Source organism: Rhinolophus hipposideros (genome assembly GCF_964194185.1).
Source record: "Rhinolophus hipposideros genome assembly, chromosome: X".
Lineage (NCBI taxonomy): Eukaryota > Metazoa > Chordata > Mammalia > Chiroptera > Rhinolophidae > Rhinolophus > Rhinolophus hipposideros.
This window is the reverse complement of record NC_138046.1, coordinates 26,603,120-26,622,760: the sequence shown is the minus strand read 5'-3', so window position 1 is coordinate 26,622,760 and position 19,641 is coordinate 26,603,120. Positions and strand designations below refer to the sequence as shown.

Sequence of the window (19,641 nt, the reverse complement as noted above, 5' to 3'; positions counted from 1 at the left end):
CAACCAAAGACTTGTTCAGCATGTTACCAGGGTTTGGGGGTAGAGTGGGGCACATTTTTCCAATCTTGAGAAAAAAAAAGTCTCTGCTCTGGAATAGCTTACAATAAATATAGGCAGTGAATACTAATAATGCAGAGAATGACTTAAAGGACAACTAGGGCCGACCCGGTGGCTCAGGCGGTTGGAGCTCCGTGCTCCTAAAGCCAAAGGCTGCCGGTTCGATTCCCACGTGGGCCAGTGGGCTCTCAACCACAAGGTTGCTAGTTCAATTCCTCGAGTCCCACAAGGGGTGGTGGGCAGCGCCCCCGGCAACTAAGATTGAACACGGCACCTCGAGCTGAGCTGCCGCTGAGCTCCCAGATGGCTCAGTTGGTTGGAGTGCGTCCTCTCAACCACAAGGTTGCCGGTTCGACTCCCACAAGGGATGGTGGGCTGAGCCCACTGTAGCAACGGCAACTGGACCTGGAGCTGAGCTGCGCCCCCCACAACTAAGACTGAAAGGACAACTTGAAGCTGAACGGCACCCTCCACAACTAAGATTGAAAGGATAACAACTTGACTTGGAAAAAGTCCTGGAAGTATACACTGTTCCCCAATAAAGTCCTGTTCCCCTTCCCCAATATCTTAAAAAATCAAGTTTAAAGGCACTAAGTGCAATTGGAGCTCAGAGATGAAATCATGCACAGGCACTTGTTCCAACTGGTACCAGGTGGGATTTCATTTGGGCCTTCGGAGATGAGCAGGATTTAGATAGGTAAAAGGGAATAGGGATGGCGTTCCAGATGTGAAGAGCATGGACAAAAGTTTAAAGGTGGCAATAAATCAGATGTTTACGTGTGCGTGTACATGTGCTGAAGTCATGGGAAAAGAGGCCAGATGGAGAGTGGGCTGAGATCAGGAGCGCTATAGAAGGCTTTGGATTTGATGTGGTTGCTGACAGGGAGTCACTGTGTGTTCTTCAACAAGGTGGGCTGGAGTGGGGGGGAGCATGGACCAAGTGATGCTTTAGGAGGTGACCTAGCAGCAGTGGTTGATCTAAGGGTGGATGGTCTGGCTGATGTCTATTCTTGGCTTGTCCATAGTACTTTGTGTGTTTCTACGGACCATCTCACTATGTTATACTTTTGCATTTATGTGTCTGCCTTCCTCACTGACACCAGGAGTTCCTTAAGAGAAGTGGCTGTGTTTTCTCCATCTTCCTCTTCCAATATCCACCTGGCTCACAGCAGGTACTCAATGAACACTGACTAGATGAATAGATCATTTAATTTTAATTAACTGAATTACAATGGCATTCCATACAGGATTACAACTGTCAAAGAATTAAAACTACACATCAGGCTAAAACAAGACAAATTACAATTTGATCATTTTTGAAATAATTTGCAAAACACTTCAGGATCTTAGAGTGTCTTACTACCATCTTTATAAACAGCAATTACTACTGTATAATGAGTCCTATCTCACAGGATACTAGATGAATATTCTACCTACGAATTTGGATATGATGTCAGATTATATTTCACCAAACCTGTACGCATAGAGTAAGAACTATTCTAGTGCAGCTCATTCTCAAAGTGGACATTTGTCTTATTCTAGTGTTCAGAAAGGATTTTGTTGTAGCTGCAACTCCCTTTAAATAAACACAGTATTGAAAAAAGATCCAGACTGGTCACAATTTTGTCTTTACAAAAAGATTCACATTTGGACTCTTGAAAGTAGTAAAAATTTCCTCTTAATTAAGATTTGATTTTTAAAAGTAATTTGAAATGCAAAAAAAATGAGTTATGAAACTGACTTCTATTCCCAGGAAATCATCTGTAAAGTGAGGTATGCCTATCAGCCTATTTTAGATAAAAGGGGTTAGGAGTAGGCAGATTTCTAGTTTGGGGGACAGTGAGCAGAAGAGTCAAGAGATCATGACTCCTCAAGGAGTCAGACTCCAGCTTTAGCCATGAAGCACCAGTTCTCTGAACCCAAGTCTCTGCTTACAGTAAATGTTCTTTCTGGCCCCCTACAGGACCAATTCAGTTCTGGGATGGGGATACATATAAGCGTTGTTCCAGCTAAAGCAGAGTCTATTCCATGTTTATGAGTTCACTCATTCAACAATGATTTACTCAGCATCTACTGTGAGCCAGACATTATGCTGAGCTCTAGAGATTTAACCAAGAGCAAGATATTCAAGTCATGTTTCCGGCTTCCAGGAATCTGCAGACCAGCAGGGAGACATGAGCAAGGAACAGGCTTGGAAGGGCTAGGAAAGTCTTCACAGAGACAAGGACCTTCCCCAGATGAGGGGAGAGGGGTCAAGCTCTGTGGGCAGAGGCCACAGGAGGTGCATACAGAGAGGTCTGGAGGGGCGAGAGAGAAGTTCAGGGAACCAAAAGAAGTTTAGAGTGTGGAGCAGGTAATACACGGCTGAGAAAAATCACGCACTTGGTAGTAGCTCCAATTTCCTTGCCCTTTAATATGCAGACCTTTCCCCCCTTTCACCCACCCACCCCCTTTTAAAGAGAGCAGAGTTTAATTTAGAAGAATCAGGTTTTATTTAGTGATGTGAATATTAAGAATCTGCCTACGTTGTTGAAATATTCACAACGGACTCAATCATTCACATTCATACACACAGAGGAAGTCTGCTGAGTACAAAATGGTTCTTTAGCCATCCAAGCTGCTGTCAAGGACAGCAAAGTGCTTGCCTATCCTGCTGAGGGTTTCAGTCTTCGTGAATGTTGAACAGTTTAGCTACTTCATTGAGATCTTCATGTTGCTCACCATCCTTAATGATCTGAGGGAGAGATGAACAGTGGGTCACTAACTCGCTCCATGCGCACTGAGGTCTGGCTGCACACTAGGGCAGCCTGGGCTAGTCCTCACGTCACACTGAGAGGGAGTTGTGGAACAGCTTTCTATTACCCCCAAATGACCATGTGCCAACTCCCAAGCCACCTAGCCAGGTCCTGAGTGAAAAAGAAACATTCCTGAGCCAAGGTTATACCTTTGTTCTGCTTAGGCACAATTTGACCTGCGTGGACAATACATAGCAGGGCACCTGATGAAGTCACAGGAGCATTTTCCAGCCTGCACTTCCCATCTTCTTCTAAGAGCTCTGACAGGAACCTACCTTCCTTGCTATGGGCATTCGATTGAAGATGTTCCACAGCACGATCCCCACCACCACTTTGTCCCTGAGGTAGAAGATGACACCTTTGCCGTAGTCCTCCCCTTCGGCAGGGGCCTGAGGGACCAAAGGTTTGCTGGGAGGAACAGCGATTTCTGAGGCCTCAGACTCTGTCTCACTCTCTGATCGGATACCAGTGCCTGTGGCCAACCCCCAAAACAAAGTCAAAACAAAACAAAGTCAGTTATTATGAGCTTGGGAAATTCTAGAAGGAAAAGTGTCTTTCAACACCTGCTTCAAGCTGCTTCTAGATGATTTGTTTTTCTACACCACCTCAGTAAACACTAGCTTTCTTTGGCCCCTCTCCACTGACAAAGACAACGAAAGCTCGTCCTTGCCAGCTGCTGGGTACTGCATCAGTCTGACCCCAAACTTCCCTCCCTTACTGTCTCATTTCAAATTTATGCTATGGTTATTTCCTGATATCTGGATTTCTTCTAACTGTGAAAGACTTGCTCTTGTTCTCTGAGAAACATTCTAGAGCTGCATGGTCCACCATAGCAGCCACTACCAACATATAGCTATTCTAATTAAAATTAGTGAAAATTTAGAATATTTTAATTCAAACTAGATAAAATGTAAAACTCAGTTTCTCAATTGCACTAGCCACAATTCAAGTGCTAAGTAGCTACATGTGGCCAGTGGCTAATGTATTGGACAGAGCAGAGATAGAACAATGCTATCATAGCAGAAAATGTTATCGTACAGTACTGCTAGACACACAGTAACCAAAGCAGGAGAAAACACTTCCATATGGAAAAACCATAGTGGTGGTGTTTCCTCTTGGCGGTGGTGGGGGGTATGTGTAGGGGTGTGGGGGTGGAATGGGGAGGGAGGCACCTTATCTTCTGAGAACCAGGCTCCAAGTAATACTACCTAGTGAACAGAGTAGTCACCTGGAGTTTATAAGTCCCTGTGTCCCTCTCCTGGATCCATTTCCCAAGGGAGGTCAGAATTAAGGAGTGTGTATATGTAATCTACTTGGATTACACAGGGGAAGGACCTATATATCCATATAATGTCTTGTTTTTCCTTAAAGAGCAACTTGTTCTTGAAATGCCCCGACAAGAGGACACTGAGGTTAAATAACTTCGGCTAAGGTCATGGAAGGAAGAGAGAATAAGGCCTACGAATTAATGAAAGAGATGTGTGTGGGAGAGAAGTTCATTCCAAGAGGTGCCTCCCAACTAAAGAAAACCTGGCATTAAGATCTAACAAATGGAATTACAGGCAGCTCAAGAATTACTCAGCCCAGTTCTCCACTGCTCAGGGACTGTGGAGGATAGCATGTCCTAAACTAAGGTTCTCAGGCCTAGTTCTCAGGATTAACAGGAAGCAAAAACAAAAACAAAAATGAAAGCAACAAAACAAAACAACATCTAAGAAGTTCAGGTTTTCTTCATCACGCAGGTCTTCCCATTCCCTAGAGACAAACTAAACAACAGAGTTGTTGAGCTAGCCACTTGTCCAGAGTCTAGCATGGAGTCCTACAATATCTGAGTTTATGCTTTGACCAGGGTATCTGATTTTGCCAGCTCTCAGACCACTAAAGAGTGAGGAATTTGGGTTTGGTTTATTTTAAAGCACACATGAAGAGAGGCTTTCACTGGCAGTACCCGCCCTCCCCGCCCCAGCCTATACAGAAAACCCTTATTCAGGAGAATTTGGACCACGGCTTCTCAACACTCTTCCAAGAGAAGTGGTTGGCTTTCCTTACCTGACTGCTCTGTGGCAGATTTTGGGTTGTCTTGCGCAGTTGCCTTTGCAAAAACCCCAACTGTGGGCAAACTACTATCCACGAGACCAATAGCTTCATAGCCAACGTCGGGGCCCAAATCACTCCTAAGGAATGAGAGAGAAGAGGGTGTGCTGCATGGGACTGTAAAGAATGACACAGGAGGACATTTTTTCTGAGACACCACATTTTCATCCCAACCCATCAACTTGGTATGTGCAACAAAAGAGAAATGCCAAATTGATCTGTTGTCTGCTGAGGCATCTGGTGACAATTGTGAGAAAGCATGATTATCCTAAGCAACTTCTGTTTTCCTTAAGAAGACATTATACATATCACATATCCATACAACGATCTATACTTTCTTCAATTTATTCATGCTTTCATCCCATACCACATTTGGGGAGTGATAGGTTCCCCACATTTACTATTCACTACCTTCCTTTAACTCATCCTAAAATTGCCTTTTAGAAGCTTTAAAGAATGCTCTATATTTATGAAATTCAGAATCTTAGATATTTTACGGTTTCATTAAGTTACCATATTTCCTTTTAGCCTTCATGTTTCAAGGCCAGAATTCTTTCTATAAACAGGAACCTTCACCCACTTGGTCATTTTATTTTAACTGATCTTCTTGGAATCTTTCCCTATCATCATCATCATCATCATGTTCTTAATATGCTATGAACTTCACAGAATATTTGCAGCACGACACACACCATGGTTTTATAATCACCTAGGCTACTCGAGCTGTTCTGTTTCTGGTGTTCTACATTTTGTTACCTTCTTGGCCACAGAAGCTCATCGGCCTGGTGTCTTTAGGTAATAGTCTACAATGACTTCTTGCTTTCTGTTCCTGGGGCCTGATAATTGTATGGGTATGGACCGTTTTTGTTTTTTTCCTAACTGCATTATTTTACATGTGTTGACCCCAAAATCCATGTTTTTGCTGCCCACTCATAAAACTGTAAGTGATCATCCTAAAATGTACTCCCATTAGCTGAGAATTCCCCTGCTTAGGGGCTTCTGAAACCTTTAAGTTTTTTATGTACCTCATCTTTCAAATCAGTAAGATGAAAGTGTGCCAAACAGGGCCAGCCCCAGTACTTAGGAATGTCCACTGCTAACTTCTTGTTATCCAGAGAACTCCCGATATGCTGGACTTTGAACTCCTAATCGTAAAGGTTTCATATGAGTGGGCTGCCTTTTTTGTCAGCACATGGAGCTCATTAGGGTGAGCAGCAAATAACAAATTAAAATATACTGCTGTCTATACCTAAGAATATACTTTTGTACCACCTACTACAGTTTGAAATCTGAGCTCTTTTACCTGAAGTGCTGATGTCCTCTCCATTCATTCACCTAGTTAACTTAGGCCAAATGGGACCCTTTTACGTGAAGGCTGCTCCGGGGTAGAATGAGTGGACACAAGATAGAATTCCCCCCACCACCACCCCGTATAAAGCTAACTGGCCCACAAGGAAACTAAACGATAACACTGGTTCCATTAATTCTGTGTTCTAACCAGTTGAGTTCTCAAGGCACAAAACTATTACCAGAACATTGACTGATGCCAGTATGGCTTAGCAGCTCCAGTCATATTTTCTCCAGCCAATCTTCCGCTCACAACAGCGTGGTCATGATGCTCTACCCGTCGCCTACCAAGCTTTATATCATAGAAGCATGCGGCATCTCCTGCCTGTGCAGACAAATACATTACATGAGCATGTGATAAAAAAGCAAGTTAAAGACAGAACATAAACATTTTCGGCTCAAAAACATTTTAATTAATTAAAATGTTAACTAATTAATGTTTTCCATGTATAGGCCAGAATCATATATACACTAACAAAAACAGTTGAGATTCCAATAAAAAAAAATTCTATGCTTCCACAAAGCTAACCTAAATCTTGTATGCTCTGGTTCGTACCTATTTCTTTTCATTCTGCCCTTAGCAGAGACAGGACTTTCAATAACTATGATTTTCAGAATACTATTTCCTATGTGTGGAAACCACGTTTCAGATGTGACAGCTTCTTACATAGAAATCTTTTCCAAGGTAAGATTTTTTTTTTTTGGTCATTCAGTATACATTCATTCAACAGATATTTATGGAGTACTTATTCTGTACAAAGCATTAAGCTGTCTGGGTTGCTGAGACAAATCTGACACAAACTTTGCCCACAAAGAGCATATAACCTAGCTCAGGAAGGTGCAGCACTGCTACTCACTACAGTGTGATGCAAACAAGCAATGTGCGATGTGAGAGGTACCATGAAGTGAGCTCAGTGTTTCAAGAAGAGAGAGAACACATGGCCTGTGCTGAAGGAGGCCAGCTTCATGAAGGAGGTGGTCTGTGATTTCTGTAACACTTTGCTCACCTTTGTGGCTACTCCGACTCTCCTAAAAATCCAACATGTGAGTGATATTGAAATAAACTGTGAAATCCACTTAATGGAATATATACAGTCATTAAACTGTTTACAGAATCTGAAGCAATGTGGAAAATACTTACATTGTAATGTTAAGTGAAAAAGAGAAGAATACAAATGTTTATACATAGTATGCTTGTCATGACCATCTACAACAAAGAAAAAACAAAACAAAACTATGTGCAAGAATATGAAGGAAAGAAAATATACCAAAACAAAACAAAACAAAACAAAAAACAGTGATTGCTGCAGGTCATTTTCCTCCTTCTTGTCTGTCTTACATATTGAGCGTGTTTTGCTTTTATGACAAGCTAAAAAAAAAAATCCAGTACAAGGCTTCCTTCTGGTCAGGATAGTGGAGTAGGTAAATACAGTGCTCACCTCCTCCCATGACCACTTCAAAATTACAACTAAACTACAGAACAAATATTATTGAAAATTGCCTGAAGTCTTGATGAATGTAAGTCCTATAACTAAGGACATACAGAAGAAGCCACCTCCACACTGGTTGGAGGTCTGGTGCCACACTTATGTGTGGCAATTTAAAAACTGGGAGGAATATCTCAGCTGCGGAGGTCCTCCTCAAAGAGCGAGGGGTCCCAGCCCTACACCAGGCTCCCCAGCCCAGGGTTCCAGTGCTGAGTAGAGAACTCCCTACAACTTCTGGCTGTGAAAACCCATAGAAATTGTGGCTGACTGAGAAGGAAGGAGCCTGGAACCCCAGGTGTTCCTCTTAAAGACCCCAAGCATGGACTTACTCACTGATGGACACACTGACTCTGAGCTCCAGCACTGGGGCAGCAGCTGGCAAAGCGCCAGGGACATATGAGGAGGAACTGAATTGTCTGGCTTAGGGAGAGGGCTGGAGGGGGCAGCTTTCTCCCAGGCAGAAGTGCTAGCAGACACCATTGTTCCTTGGTTGAGCCCTGCTCCCCGCACCATATCTGAGTCTCTATCAACCTGGGTAACACTGTTCACCCTACCTTGGTGACTCCCTGAGACTCCGCCTCACCCAACTTTTGGGCCCACCCAAACCGCTTCCAGTGGCTTTTCCATAAGAACAGCCTGTTTTGGCTCATGCTGCAGACTTTCCTAAACTCTCTGAAAGGTTCACAAACCACAAACAAGCAGATCTGGCTTCGGCATGCCCCGTATCTCTTGCTAAGGAGCCCTAAGCCCGGCACTAGTGGCAGCTAGCCTTGGATCAGCTGAGCCTCTCCCAGGCATCTCCCAGCCCAGCACAAGTGGCAACCATCTGCAGATCACCTTGTAGCTCATACCAAGTAGCCCCAGGCAGGGCACAGGCAGAGGCTGATCCTGGCCTGCACCAGAGCCCCTCCCAAGAGGCCCCAGAACCAACACACCTGGTGGCCAGCTTCAGAGCAGAACAGAACACTACCCAACCACCTCCACAAACAACATACCCAAAGAACAGACTGGGCAGGCACCAGAGCCCTGCTAAAGTGAATCCTGCTCCATAGGGTCAGCGCCTGCACAACAGCTCCTACAGTGTAGTCAAAATCAGTCCTCACAACCAATCAACCTGCGAATCACTACCTCCCACTGATGTGCAAACAGCAACCACATCTCAACTACAATAGGAAAGCACACACAACACACAAAGGACACACCTGGAGCAACTGGCTCAGGTGACCAGTGAGACTGTGCCACTGGGCCCCACAGGACACCTACTATATGAGGCCACTTTACTAAGACTGGGAGACAAAGCAGCTCTACCTAATACATAGAAATAAACACAGGGAAGCAGCCAAAATGGGGAGACAAAGAAACAAAAGTCCAGAAAAGAACTAAATAAAATGGAGACAATCTACCAGATGCAGAGTTCAAAACACTGATTATAAGTATGCTCAATGATCTCTCTAAGAACTTCAACAAACAGATAGGAAGCATAAAAATGGAGATATAAAACATAAAAAAGAACCAGTCACAAATGAAGCATACAGTAACTGAAATAAAGAATACGTCAGAGGGAATCATAAGTAGATTAGGTGAAGCAGAGAGTCGAATCTGTGATTTGGAAGATAAAGTGGCATAAAACACCCAATCAGAGCAGCAAAAAGAAAAAAAAAAGAATCTAAAAATAATGAGGATAGCTTAAGGGGCCACTGGGACAACATCAAGTGGACTAACATTCGCATCATTGAAGTACCAGTAGGAGAAGAGAGAGAGAAAGGAGTTGAAAACCTATTTGAAGAAATAATGACGGAAAACTTCCCTAACCTGGCAAAGGAAATAGACATATAAGCTCAGGGAGCACAGAGTCCCAAATAAGATGAACCCAAAGAGGCCCACACCAAGACACATGATAATTAAAATGCCAAAGGTTAAAGACAGAATCTTTTTTTTTTTTTTAATGTTTTGTTTTTTTTTTTTGTTTGTTTGTTTGTTTTTTTTTTTTTTGGTTGTTGAGAGCCCACTGGCCCATGTGGGAATCGAACCGGCAGCCTTCGGAGTTAGGAGCATGGAGCTCTAACCGCCTGCGCCACCCCACCGGCCCCAAGACAGAATCTTAAAAGCAGCAAGAAAAAGAAAGTTAGTTAGCTACAAGGGAGCTCCCATAAGACTGTCAGCTAATTTCTCAACAAAAACTTTGCATGCCAGAAGGGATCAGCAGGAAATATTCAAAGTGATGAAAAGCAAGGACCTATAACCAAGATTATTCTACCCAGCAAAGCTATCATTTGGAATTGAAGGACAGATAAAGAGCATCTCACACAAGAAAAAGCTAAAGGAGTTCATCACCACCAAACCAATATTACAAGAAATGTTAGAGGGACTTCTTTAAGAAGAAGAAAAAGGGGGCAGCCGGATGGCTCAGTTGGTTAAAACGCAGTGCTCATAACACCAAGGTCGCCAGTTCGATTCCCACGTGGGCTAGTGAGCTGCGCCCTCCACAACTAGATTGAAAATAACGACTTGACTTAGAGCTGATGGGTCCTGGAAAAACACACTGTTCCCCAATATTTCCCAATTAAAAAAAAAGAAATTAAAAACAGAAAAGAAGAAGAAACAGAGATAAAAGACATGAATAATAAAATGGCAATAATTACATACCTATTGACAATTACTTTAAATCTGAATGGATTAAAGGTTCCAATCAAAAGACATTAGGGTGGCTGAATGGATAAGAAAACAAGGCTCGGGGCCAGCCCAGTGGCTCAGGTGGTTGGAACTCCGTGCTCCTAACACCTACGGCTGCCGATTCTATTCCTACAGGGGCCAGTGGGCTCTCAACCAAAAGGTTGCTGGTTCGATTCCTCGACTCCCACAAAGAATGGTGGGCTGCGTCCCCAGCAACTAAGATTGAACACGGCACCTTGAGCTGAGCTGCCGCTGAGCTCCAGGATGGCTCAGTCTGTTGGAGCGCGTCCTTTCAACCCTAAGGTTACCGGTTCAACTCCCACAAGGCATGGTGGGCTGTGACCCCTGCAAATAACAACGGCAACTGGACCTGGAGCTGAGCTGCACCCTCCACAACTAAAATTGAAAGGACAACAACTTGGAAAAAGTCCTGGAAGTACACACTGTTCCCCAATAAAGTCCTGTTAAAAAAAAAAAGAAAACAAGGTCCGTCGACCATAATCAAATACACACACACACACACACACACACACACACACACACACATATATAGTCACGGGATGTGGAGTACAGCATAGGGAATAGAGTCAATGGAATTGTAATAGCTATGTACAATGTCAGAGGGGTAGTAAATTGGGGAGGGGTTTATCACTTTGTGAGGGGTATAAATGTCTAACTATTACATTGTTATGTACGCCTGAAACTAGTAAAAAAAGAAATATTGTGTTATGACCTAGTTCAAAAAAAAGGAAAGAAGGAAAAGGCCCTTACACATGCTGCCTACACAAGACTCACTTCAGATCAAAAGACACACATAGACTGAAAGTAAAGGGATGGAAAAAGATACTTCACGAAGATGGAAACAAAAAAAAAGGTGGGGTAACAATACTTATATTAGACAAAATAGACTTTGATATAAGAGACAAGGAAGGACCCAGTAATTCCACTTGTGGGTATTTATTCAAAGAAACCCAAAACACTACTTCGAAGGGACACGTGAATCCATATGTTCATTGCAGTATTGTTTACAATGGCCAAGATGTGGAGGCAGCCTGGGTGTCCATCACTGGATGAATGGATGAAGAAGAGGTGGAACATATATACAATGGAATATCACTCAGCCATAAAAAAGAATAAAATTTTACGATTTGTGACAACAGGAATGGACTAGAAGGTATTAGGCTAAGTGAAACAAGTCAGACAGAGACAGACAAATACCATACGATCTCACTTATATATGGAATCTAAGGGACAAAATAAATAAAGAAACAAACTCACAGATACAGAGAACAGTTTGATGGTTGCCACATGGGAAGAGGTTTGGGGGGTTGGGTGAAAACTGAGAAGGGATTAAGAAGTACAAATTGGTAGTTACAAAACAGACATGGGGATGCAAAGTACAGCATAAAGAATATAGTCAATGATATTGTAATAACTATGTATGGTGTCAGATGGATACTAGATTTACTGGGGCGATCACTTCGTAAGTTGTATAAATGTCTAACCACTATGTTGTACATGTGAAACTAATATAATATTGTATGCCAATTGTAACTGAAAAAGAAAAGATTAAAAATTTTAAAAATCCGGTACACTTTATCTTAAAAAAAAAAAAGCTGTAAGGGAAAAACACCCTTTAAAGTTCCTATGTCCTTAGTTGCAGAGTCCATAATCAAACACAATACACTTGTAACAATCTAACAATGGGGAAATTACCTCATGGTTCCTACATACTATATAGTCTTGTTTGTGTTAGAACAGGTTTTTTTTAAAACAGCTAGAAATAGTACTCAAGTAAAATGAAAACAAGTAATTTTCCTTTCTAGAGAATGTCATAAAATTGCCTCATCCTCCATTCGCTGGACTCAAGTTCAGGCAAAGGGAACAGCAGATCAGCCTGAAAGCTGTGCACACGCCTGCCAGGGTGATTCCGATGGCTGCTGCCAACAGGAGCACCGGAAGAGCTCTAGTTCTGCAGGCATACACACTGTTCGTTTCCTTTACCACTAGCTTACAGCATGAGACCATACCTGGTCTTGTAAATGAAGCAGTTCATAAGTTTCTGTGCTCTACCCTCAGCCTCCAAATGCTCTGACCCTAGTGGGATAAGCTACTGATGAGCTTTATTTAGCACCCCACTGGGCAGACTTTCTCCTAGGCTGGGGACAAGGAGCCATGAACTGTGCTTGGTCTTGCTGTAGTGCACTTACCACCCAGATGTTAGAGCGTGCTTGGAGCTCTGCGTTTACCCGGAAGCCACCAAAATCTGAGTCTATCTCCAATCCACCAGTCTTGGCCAACTCAACATTGGGCTCCAGGCCCACAGCTGCCACTATGTGGTCAGTTTCTACCTGAGGCAAAAAATAAGTAATTTGTTTAATTACCACCGTTTCCATGTATGCTTCTGGACACAGCAACTGCCCATCATGTCATTAAGAACTGGGGCTTTACAAAAAAATCATTGGTTAACTCACTGCTGACAAACAGATTTTCTTTTTATAGTTTTATTTTATTTTATTTTATTTTTACATCCCTCACACCGTGAACCCCCCTCCCCCCATCCACCACCACCCCGACCTCACACCGAGCCATCACATTATACACATAAAATTATAGTTGGCATTCATTAATGTCCAGCCTCTGGTGTACAATGCCATGACCAGGCATCCACAGCATCCCTGAGGTGGTCTCCCAAACAGGACACATGTCCATCGGACACCCAACAAAATCCCCAAACACTATTGAATAAGTTCCCCAAAGTAATTCTCAAAAAACCCTGAGGCCATCGACAAACAGATTTTAAGTTCTATTTCATAGTTTCTCCCTCCACACACCCATACCCCATATCATCTGAAGAGAAATCTGCCACCCTAGTTAGGCCTCAAAAATCTATGATAAGATAGGAGGGCCTATGGGAAAGTGGGTCACAGGTGTCTACTCTGGTTCTCATCATTCTTATTTTAATGCAGGGACAGTTCATTCAGAAAATCATGATAGGTTAGTGGTGGCTGCCACAAAAGCTAATCTACTGGTATCAAAAGAATGAGGAAAGGGGAGGGGAGGGCTGGAAGGTCTTCTGGCAGCCTGTCTCCCCCTCCTTACCTTTCGGCCGTCTTTCAGCTTGATGAGTAACTTGCCACCACTGACTCCAACTGATTGCACAATAGCATCTGGCAGCACCTTAACCCCCTCTGTGAAGGCAAAAAGACCTGAGGCTGAGCCTGTGAGCCTACTTCATGAAAAGTAGGGAAGCTGACTTAGAGGCATCTGCTGTCAGAAAACCAGTAATTATCAGCATGCAGGCAGCCTTGGAGTAGGCCAAGAGAACCTATAGCCACAGTTCATTTTCAGAACTTCTGAGATTTGGTGTAGGTGATTCAGAACACCTACATGGCTGACTGGAGAGTGGGAGAAGGGAAATATTTCATCAGCTGAGTGATATACCTTATGTCAAGGGGGACCCCAAAGACGCAAACTTTGCAGCAGGCCTAACTGAAAGGAAAGAGTGGCAACATATGGAAAGAGTCTCTCTACCTCGTCTGACTTTTTCCATGGTCCAGTTGCTGAGGTATTCGGGTAGGATCTTTCCCATATTTCCTTTCTCAGGGAAGAGCTGAATCACTTCGGTGCCCAAGGTTCGAGCTGGGAAGAAGAAACAGAGCAGGTATAGCAGGAGGCAAAAGGAAGCAAGTAAAGGAACAGCAGGCAGCCAGTTACTACACAGAGGGCAATACTGCAACCCAAGCCAGAGCTCCCACTTGTGGGGCACTGGGGCACGAGGGCATTCACAAGGCAAATACAACAGGTGCCAGAACTGTTGTCGCTGGATTTGACTACATACTGTGAACTTAGTGCACTTACACCCAGACGTCACCTTGTGCTTACACAGTGCCGTGCAACCTCTGAATAGTAAGTACCCTCTTGAGAAGATGCCCTGAGTTCACATGGCTGAGAAATAACATTAATAAAAATGGTTGCCATGAAACATTCAAACTGGAACTCACGGATCTGTCAAACTGGGAACCAACATGTGTCTGAAGTAAGACTTTGACTTTTACAGGGAGTAGTCTACATTGCCCTTAGGATCTGACTTTCCTTAATATTTGATTTCTAAGGAGTCTTGGCCTAGAGGCTAGAGGAAAGAAAAGCATCGCTGCTCAGTTGCTCAGATGATAGCTTTGTGGTCACTAAAGGATCCCTCATCAGAACTAACCTACCTTAGCTTTTCATCACATAAACCTTAATCAAACTTTTTCTACGGATCCTGGCAAATGCATCCCCGGAATTTACAAGAGCCCCAAAAAGCATGTAATATCAGACCAGAGGAAGAAAACAGAGGTCACTCACCCTTTCTGCCAAGAGCACAGGCCAGTTCGCTACCAAGGAAGCCCCCACCAATAATCGTAATGGACTTGACTTCACGGGAAATCTTCTCTAAGGTTCTAAAGTCTCCAACCTGCAGGATCACACCAGTTTAGTCCATTGATTTCCCAAAAAGGCATAAGATGGAAATACAAGGAAATATTTTCTGCTAAATCTTTGACAATAGTAATTTGCACATAAGATCTTGTAAAAAGTGGCTCAATTACAGACCGTATGTTATTGATGTAAATTTCTTTCTCCACTGTAACACTCCTTCTAGTAACACTAGTTCTCAACTGGGGGCAGTTTTGCCCCTTCAACCCCAAGGGACATTTGGCAATGTCTGGAAACATTTTTGGCCGTCACAACTGGGAGGAGGCCATGCTGCATGCAGCTAGTGGGTAGGGTCCAGGGATGCTGCTAAACACCCTACAATGCACACGACAGCCCCTCACAGCAAACCATTATCCAGCCGCAAATGTTACTAGTACAGAGGTTCACAAATCTTGTTCTATCAAGAACTCAAAGGATAGGACAAATATTTTCAACTTCCCATAAGAGTGGGAAATTTCTGCCGTTTTCATAAGAACGGTGATAAGAAGCAATCCGCCCTTTCTTTTTCACTTAGGTACTTTTAACTTTTCTCCCCAAAGTCTTCACAATAGAACTTGCAATGAAAAATGCCAAGAAGCTATGAGTTCCAATGACTCAAAAACATCAGGAAAAAACAACTATGGAAGAGCAATTGGAAGAAGTACAGCAAGCAATAAAAACACCAAATGTGTTCTTCTCCTAGGAGCTTAAAACACTTGAGTGAGGTATGTGAGAGAAGAAGTGACTTGCTCAAGGCCAGGGAAGCAGTCTGGAGAAGAACCATAAACAGAACTCGAATCTCCCAATTCCTGGGGGGGTACTTTGGGTCCACAAGATTATGTTACTTCTTCAAAACCGACACAACAAAAGCACTAAAGCAGACAATTACCTTTCTGAAAAGTGTTGTTCTACTCTTCACCTCTGCTCCAGCCCTATCAATGGCAGACAGACTTCTTGGAGTGCCTCCTGGAAATAAGAAAACCCTTTAGGCCAACAAGCGGGAGCTAGCCCAGCCTCCCCAAAAAGGTGGCACTGTGGTATGTGTGCTCCGACTGGTGCTACAGTAACAGCAACAGGATACAGGCTTTGTTTTCTTTCAACTCCACTCACAGCAGGCTTTGAGAAGCAGATTTGGGAGTCTTTCTTCAAAGGGCCTGCCCTCCCCATAGATTGTCACAGGGCCTCACTTTCTGCTTCCCCAGTCTCTTCTAGTTTCTCATAAGGATTCACCAGATAGCACAGCTATGTTTAAGCAACTACTTCAGTCTCCTCTCTTGATTTCTGATTGGAACTGTCAATGAAGCCACAAGGCTATGCCACTTTCAGGGCAGAGGGCAGGGGCTAAGGAGGGAGAGGAAAAGAGGCCATCCTCTTTAATTCCCATCCATGCTTTTACCTGAAGGAACAGCAACGATAATCCAGAAGGGTGTTGATGGAATGCCTGTAGTTAGCTGGGCTTTGCACCAGACAAGACACCCGCTTCAGAGAGCCTGGGTTTTGGTTTTCTAAAGATTAAGTAAGTAATGCCTTCTATACTAAAACTTGAATGAGCTGTATCAGGGAAGAAAGTCCTCTCCAGAAATACTCACCTGTTGCAATCAAGCACTTTTCATAGGTTATTTGAGAGCCATCATTAAGTTTCACCATGTTGCCTCTCACATCCAGCTGTACTACCTGGTACAGTCATATACACACACAGAAAGATGTAGAGATGAATTAGCTTTTTCAAAAATTTTATTGAGATATAAAATTAAACATAAAACATAAACAAAAACATGAAGATACAATTCACCATTTTAAGTGTACCATTCAGTGGTTTGTAGCGTATTCACAAGGTCATGCAACCATCACCACCATCTAATTCCAGAACATTTCTATCACCTGTACCTGTTAGACATCAGCCTGATGAGAAGAATTAGTTTTTGACCTCAGGTGATCAATCCTTAAGAGACCATTTCTGAGTAATCACTGGCACCACAGCTTCTGGTGCCCAGTTTGTTCAGGTGGCCCTTATTCCCTAAGCAGCCAACATTAGAGCAAGTCCCCACAGTCGCTGCAGATCACATCCTCCTCCTTGAAACTCTTTCCAACCTCGGCCCCTGTCCTGGACTCTCTTCATATTGCCCCTGAACTTCCTTCCTAGCCTCCTTAGTGGACTCTTCTTCTTAAGCCTGCTGCCAATTTGTGGAAATGGAGCACAGGGACAGGCTTTTCTGCGTGGGGATGTGGAATCCTGCCTGATGTTTTTTTGTTAGCAACTCTCCTACATCCTCGCCGTTATTACAGGATGCTTTCTCTAACTTCTAGCCCTCATTAAAATGTAGCTGCTCCCCCAAAGACAGCTCGTTGCCCCACACTCCTCCCCATCACAGGGCCAGGAGGGGGTATTGGCTGTTGCTGCTTCCAGGTTCTTATACCTTCATCTCCCTCTGAGGAACACCAACCTATACGTCTACAAATCACTGTTACCCAGCTCCCTCCTGGCCACTCGTCCTCATTCACTGAAGACCTGCGAACCTGGCTCATACTTTTCCTCTGAGCCACATCCAGAATCTTGTTATCTCTTAACCTGTACTTCTACTTCAGATACCCCATTCTTTGGTTACAATTTTCCATCCTTCCAGCTTTCTCTCAATCCCGTTGTCATCTATACTTGCTTTTGATTTTCTCTTACCCAGCAGGCTATTCCAGCCCAATTGGGCCAATGGTAGATCACCCCCAAACTGTTCTCTTGCCAGTATCCCTAATTCCCCTGTACCCTACTCCTTCTTATAGTGAAAAGCTTGAGCTTTGGAGTCAGAGGCTGGGGTTCCAGGCTCTGCTCCACTCCTTACTAGCTGTGAGACCATTCATTCAAGACTTATTGATTGATTGATTGATTTTTAATTTTTTATTGAGGCATATTGGGGAACAGTGTGTTTTTCCAGGACCCATCAGCTCCAAGTCAAATCACTGTCTTCAATCTAGTTGTGGAGGGCACAGCTCACTGGCCCATGTGGGAATCAAACCGGGCACCCTGTTGTTCAGAGCTCACACTCTAACCAACTGAGCCATCCAGCTGCCCCAAGATATGTCAGGCACTGTGCTAAGTGCTGGGGACACAATGGTGAGAAAAATAGATCTCTCCCCCGCCTTCAGAGTCTAGTAGCCAAGACAGACAATTTAACAAGCACTATAATCAAGCACGAGAAATCAAGAGTGAGAAATGCTCTGATAAGGGCAGTACAGATAGCTGTAAGAACATATGACAGGAGCACCTAGTCGAGCTTTCTGGAGGCAATGACATACACTGAGATTGGATGGATGAAAAGCTTCGTTAGCCTCCTTTGATTTGTGCTGGATAAGCCCCTTCTTCAATCCAACCCCATTACTTAACACTTACACTGCTCACTCTCACATAACCACCTGGTATCCAAGTTTATTGTAAAAACAAGTGAAGCCATTACATGCGATCTTCCCCAACTTCTCAAAAGGGTACCTACCTCCCAACCCTCAAATAGAAACCTTACTTCCTTTCTTCCAGCTGCTGGGATTAGGTATCCTCTCTGTTCTGTTTCTGTTCCTGACCCCCATCCCTTCCTTTCTCTCCCAGAACCTTTCCCGATTAGTCACCCACTCACTCTTCCTACCTCTCTCCTGACATCTTACACCTTCAGCCCACTAACATGCTTCAGTCTGTCCCATCCTAAAAGTCCCACCTCTGATGCTACGTCCTCCTGGCTTTTGTCCAATTGCCATTTCTCTTTTCTCATTTAAACTTTTTGAAAGTTTACCAACTCTTTTCTAACTTCATAACGATATCTGAGCTGCTAAATCAAATGGGTCATTCTACAATTGTTTTCTTACCAGATTCCTTTGCTTCAGTAACACTGCAGATCACATCCTCCTCCTTGAAACTCTTTCCAACCTTGGCCCCTGTCCCGGGCTCTCTTCATATTGCCCCTGAACTTCTTTCCTAGCCTTCTTAGTGGATTCTTCTTAAGACTGCTGCCTAAATAATAAAGAGCCTAACTATAAAAAAAAAGACTGCTGCCTAAAAGTTGGGTTCCCAGGGCTTCATCCTTGCCCTACTCCTCTTCTGAGCACAGAACTTCTCCGTGGGAGGCTTCACCCACTCTCATGGTTTCAACTCCTACACATATGCAGATGATCTCCGAATCTCTGAGCCCAGAACCCACCTCTGAGTGTCACGGTCACAGAACCAACTGCCCACAGGACATCTCCACAGATATTCCAGTTTATACTTAATAGTCCCAAACTAAACTGTATCCCCCCTTTAAACTAGAGCTTCCTCTTGTAATGTCTCTCTCAGTTGGGGGTACCTCACCACCTACCACACATGCTGGAAACCAGAAAATCATCTTTGCCCCCTCCCTCTCCCTCATGTTCCACCTTCAATCAATCAATCACACTGGCCAGGTTTGCCTCCTAAGCATGTCTCCAGTATTCCCCACCCTTCACCACCTTGTTGTCAGGAAGCTATACACTGATGTTAGTAAGAGCTTGGGCTCTGCAATCACAATTCAGCAGTCAGGCAGATCTGGGCTCAAATTCTGTCTCCACCACTTATTAGCTCTATGATCTTGGGCAAATTAACCTCTTTTTCACTTCAATTTCTTTCTCTATAGAATGGAAATTATAATAGTACTTACCTCATAAGATTATTGTGAGGATAAAATGAGATAATACACATAAAGTGTTAAGACTGTGCTACTTCTTCACCATCACCACTA

At 43.5% G+C, this 19,641-nt stretch overlaps 1 protein-coding gene across 5 annotated transcripts in view; it reads right to left on the bottom strand.

The window, feature by feature from the left end:
• Nucleotides 1–1,249: 1,249 nt before the first annotated feature.
• AIFM1 (apoptosis inducing factor mitochondria associated 1) overlaps nt 1,250–19,641 on the bottom strand; it is a 36,962-nt gene continuing 18,570 nt past the window's right edge. For all 5 annotated transcript variants that reach the window (XM_081042579.1, XM_081042581.1, XM_081042577.1 and 2 more), the window contains 10 exons: nt 16,498–16,582; nt 15,798–15,874; nt 14,801–14,909; nt 13,988–14,095; nt 13,556–13,644; nt 12,664–12,804; nt 6,476–6,618; nt 4,902–5,026; nt 3,128–3,324; nt 1,250–2,791 (listed from right to left, as the gene is read on the bottom strand). In XM_081042579.1, coding sequence (XP_080898705.1) covers nt 2,720–2,791; nt 3,128–3,324; nt 4,902–5,026; nt 6,476–6,618; nt 12,664–12,804; nt 13,556–13,644; nt 13,988–14,095; nt 14,801–14,909; nt 15,798–15,874; nt 16,498–16,582 — 1,146 coding nt within the window. In that variant the 3' untranslated portion in view covers nt 1,250–2,719. The remainder of the gene's footprint in view (nt 2,792–3,127; nt 3,325–4,901; nt 5,027–6,475; nt 6,619–12,663; nt 12,805–13,555; nt 13,645–13,987; nt 14,096–14,800; nt 14,910–15,797; nt 15,875–16,497; nt 16,583–19,641) is intronic.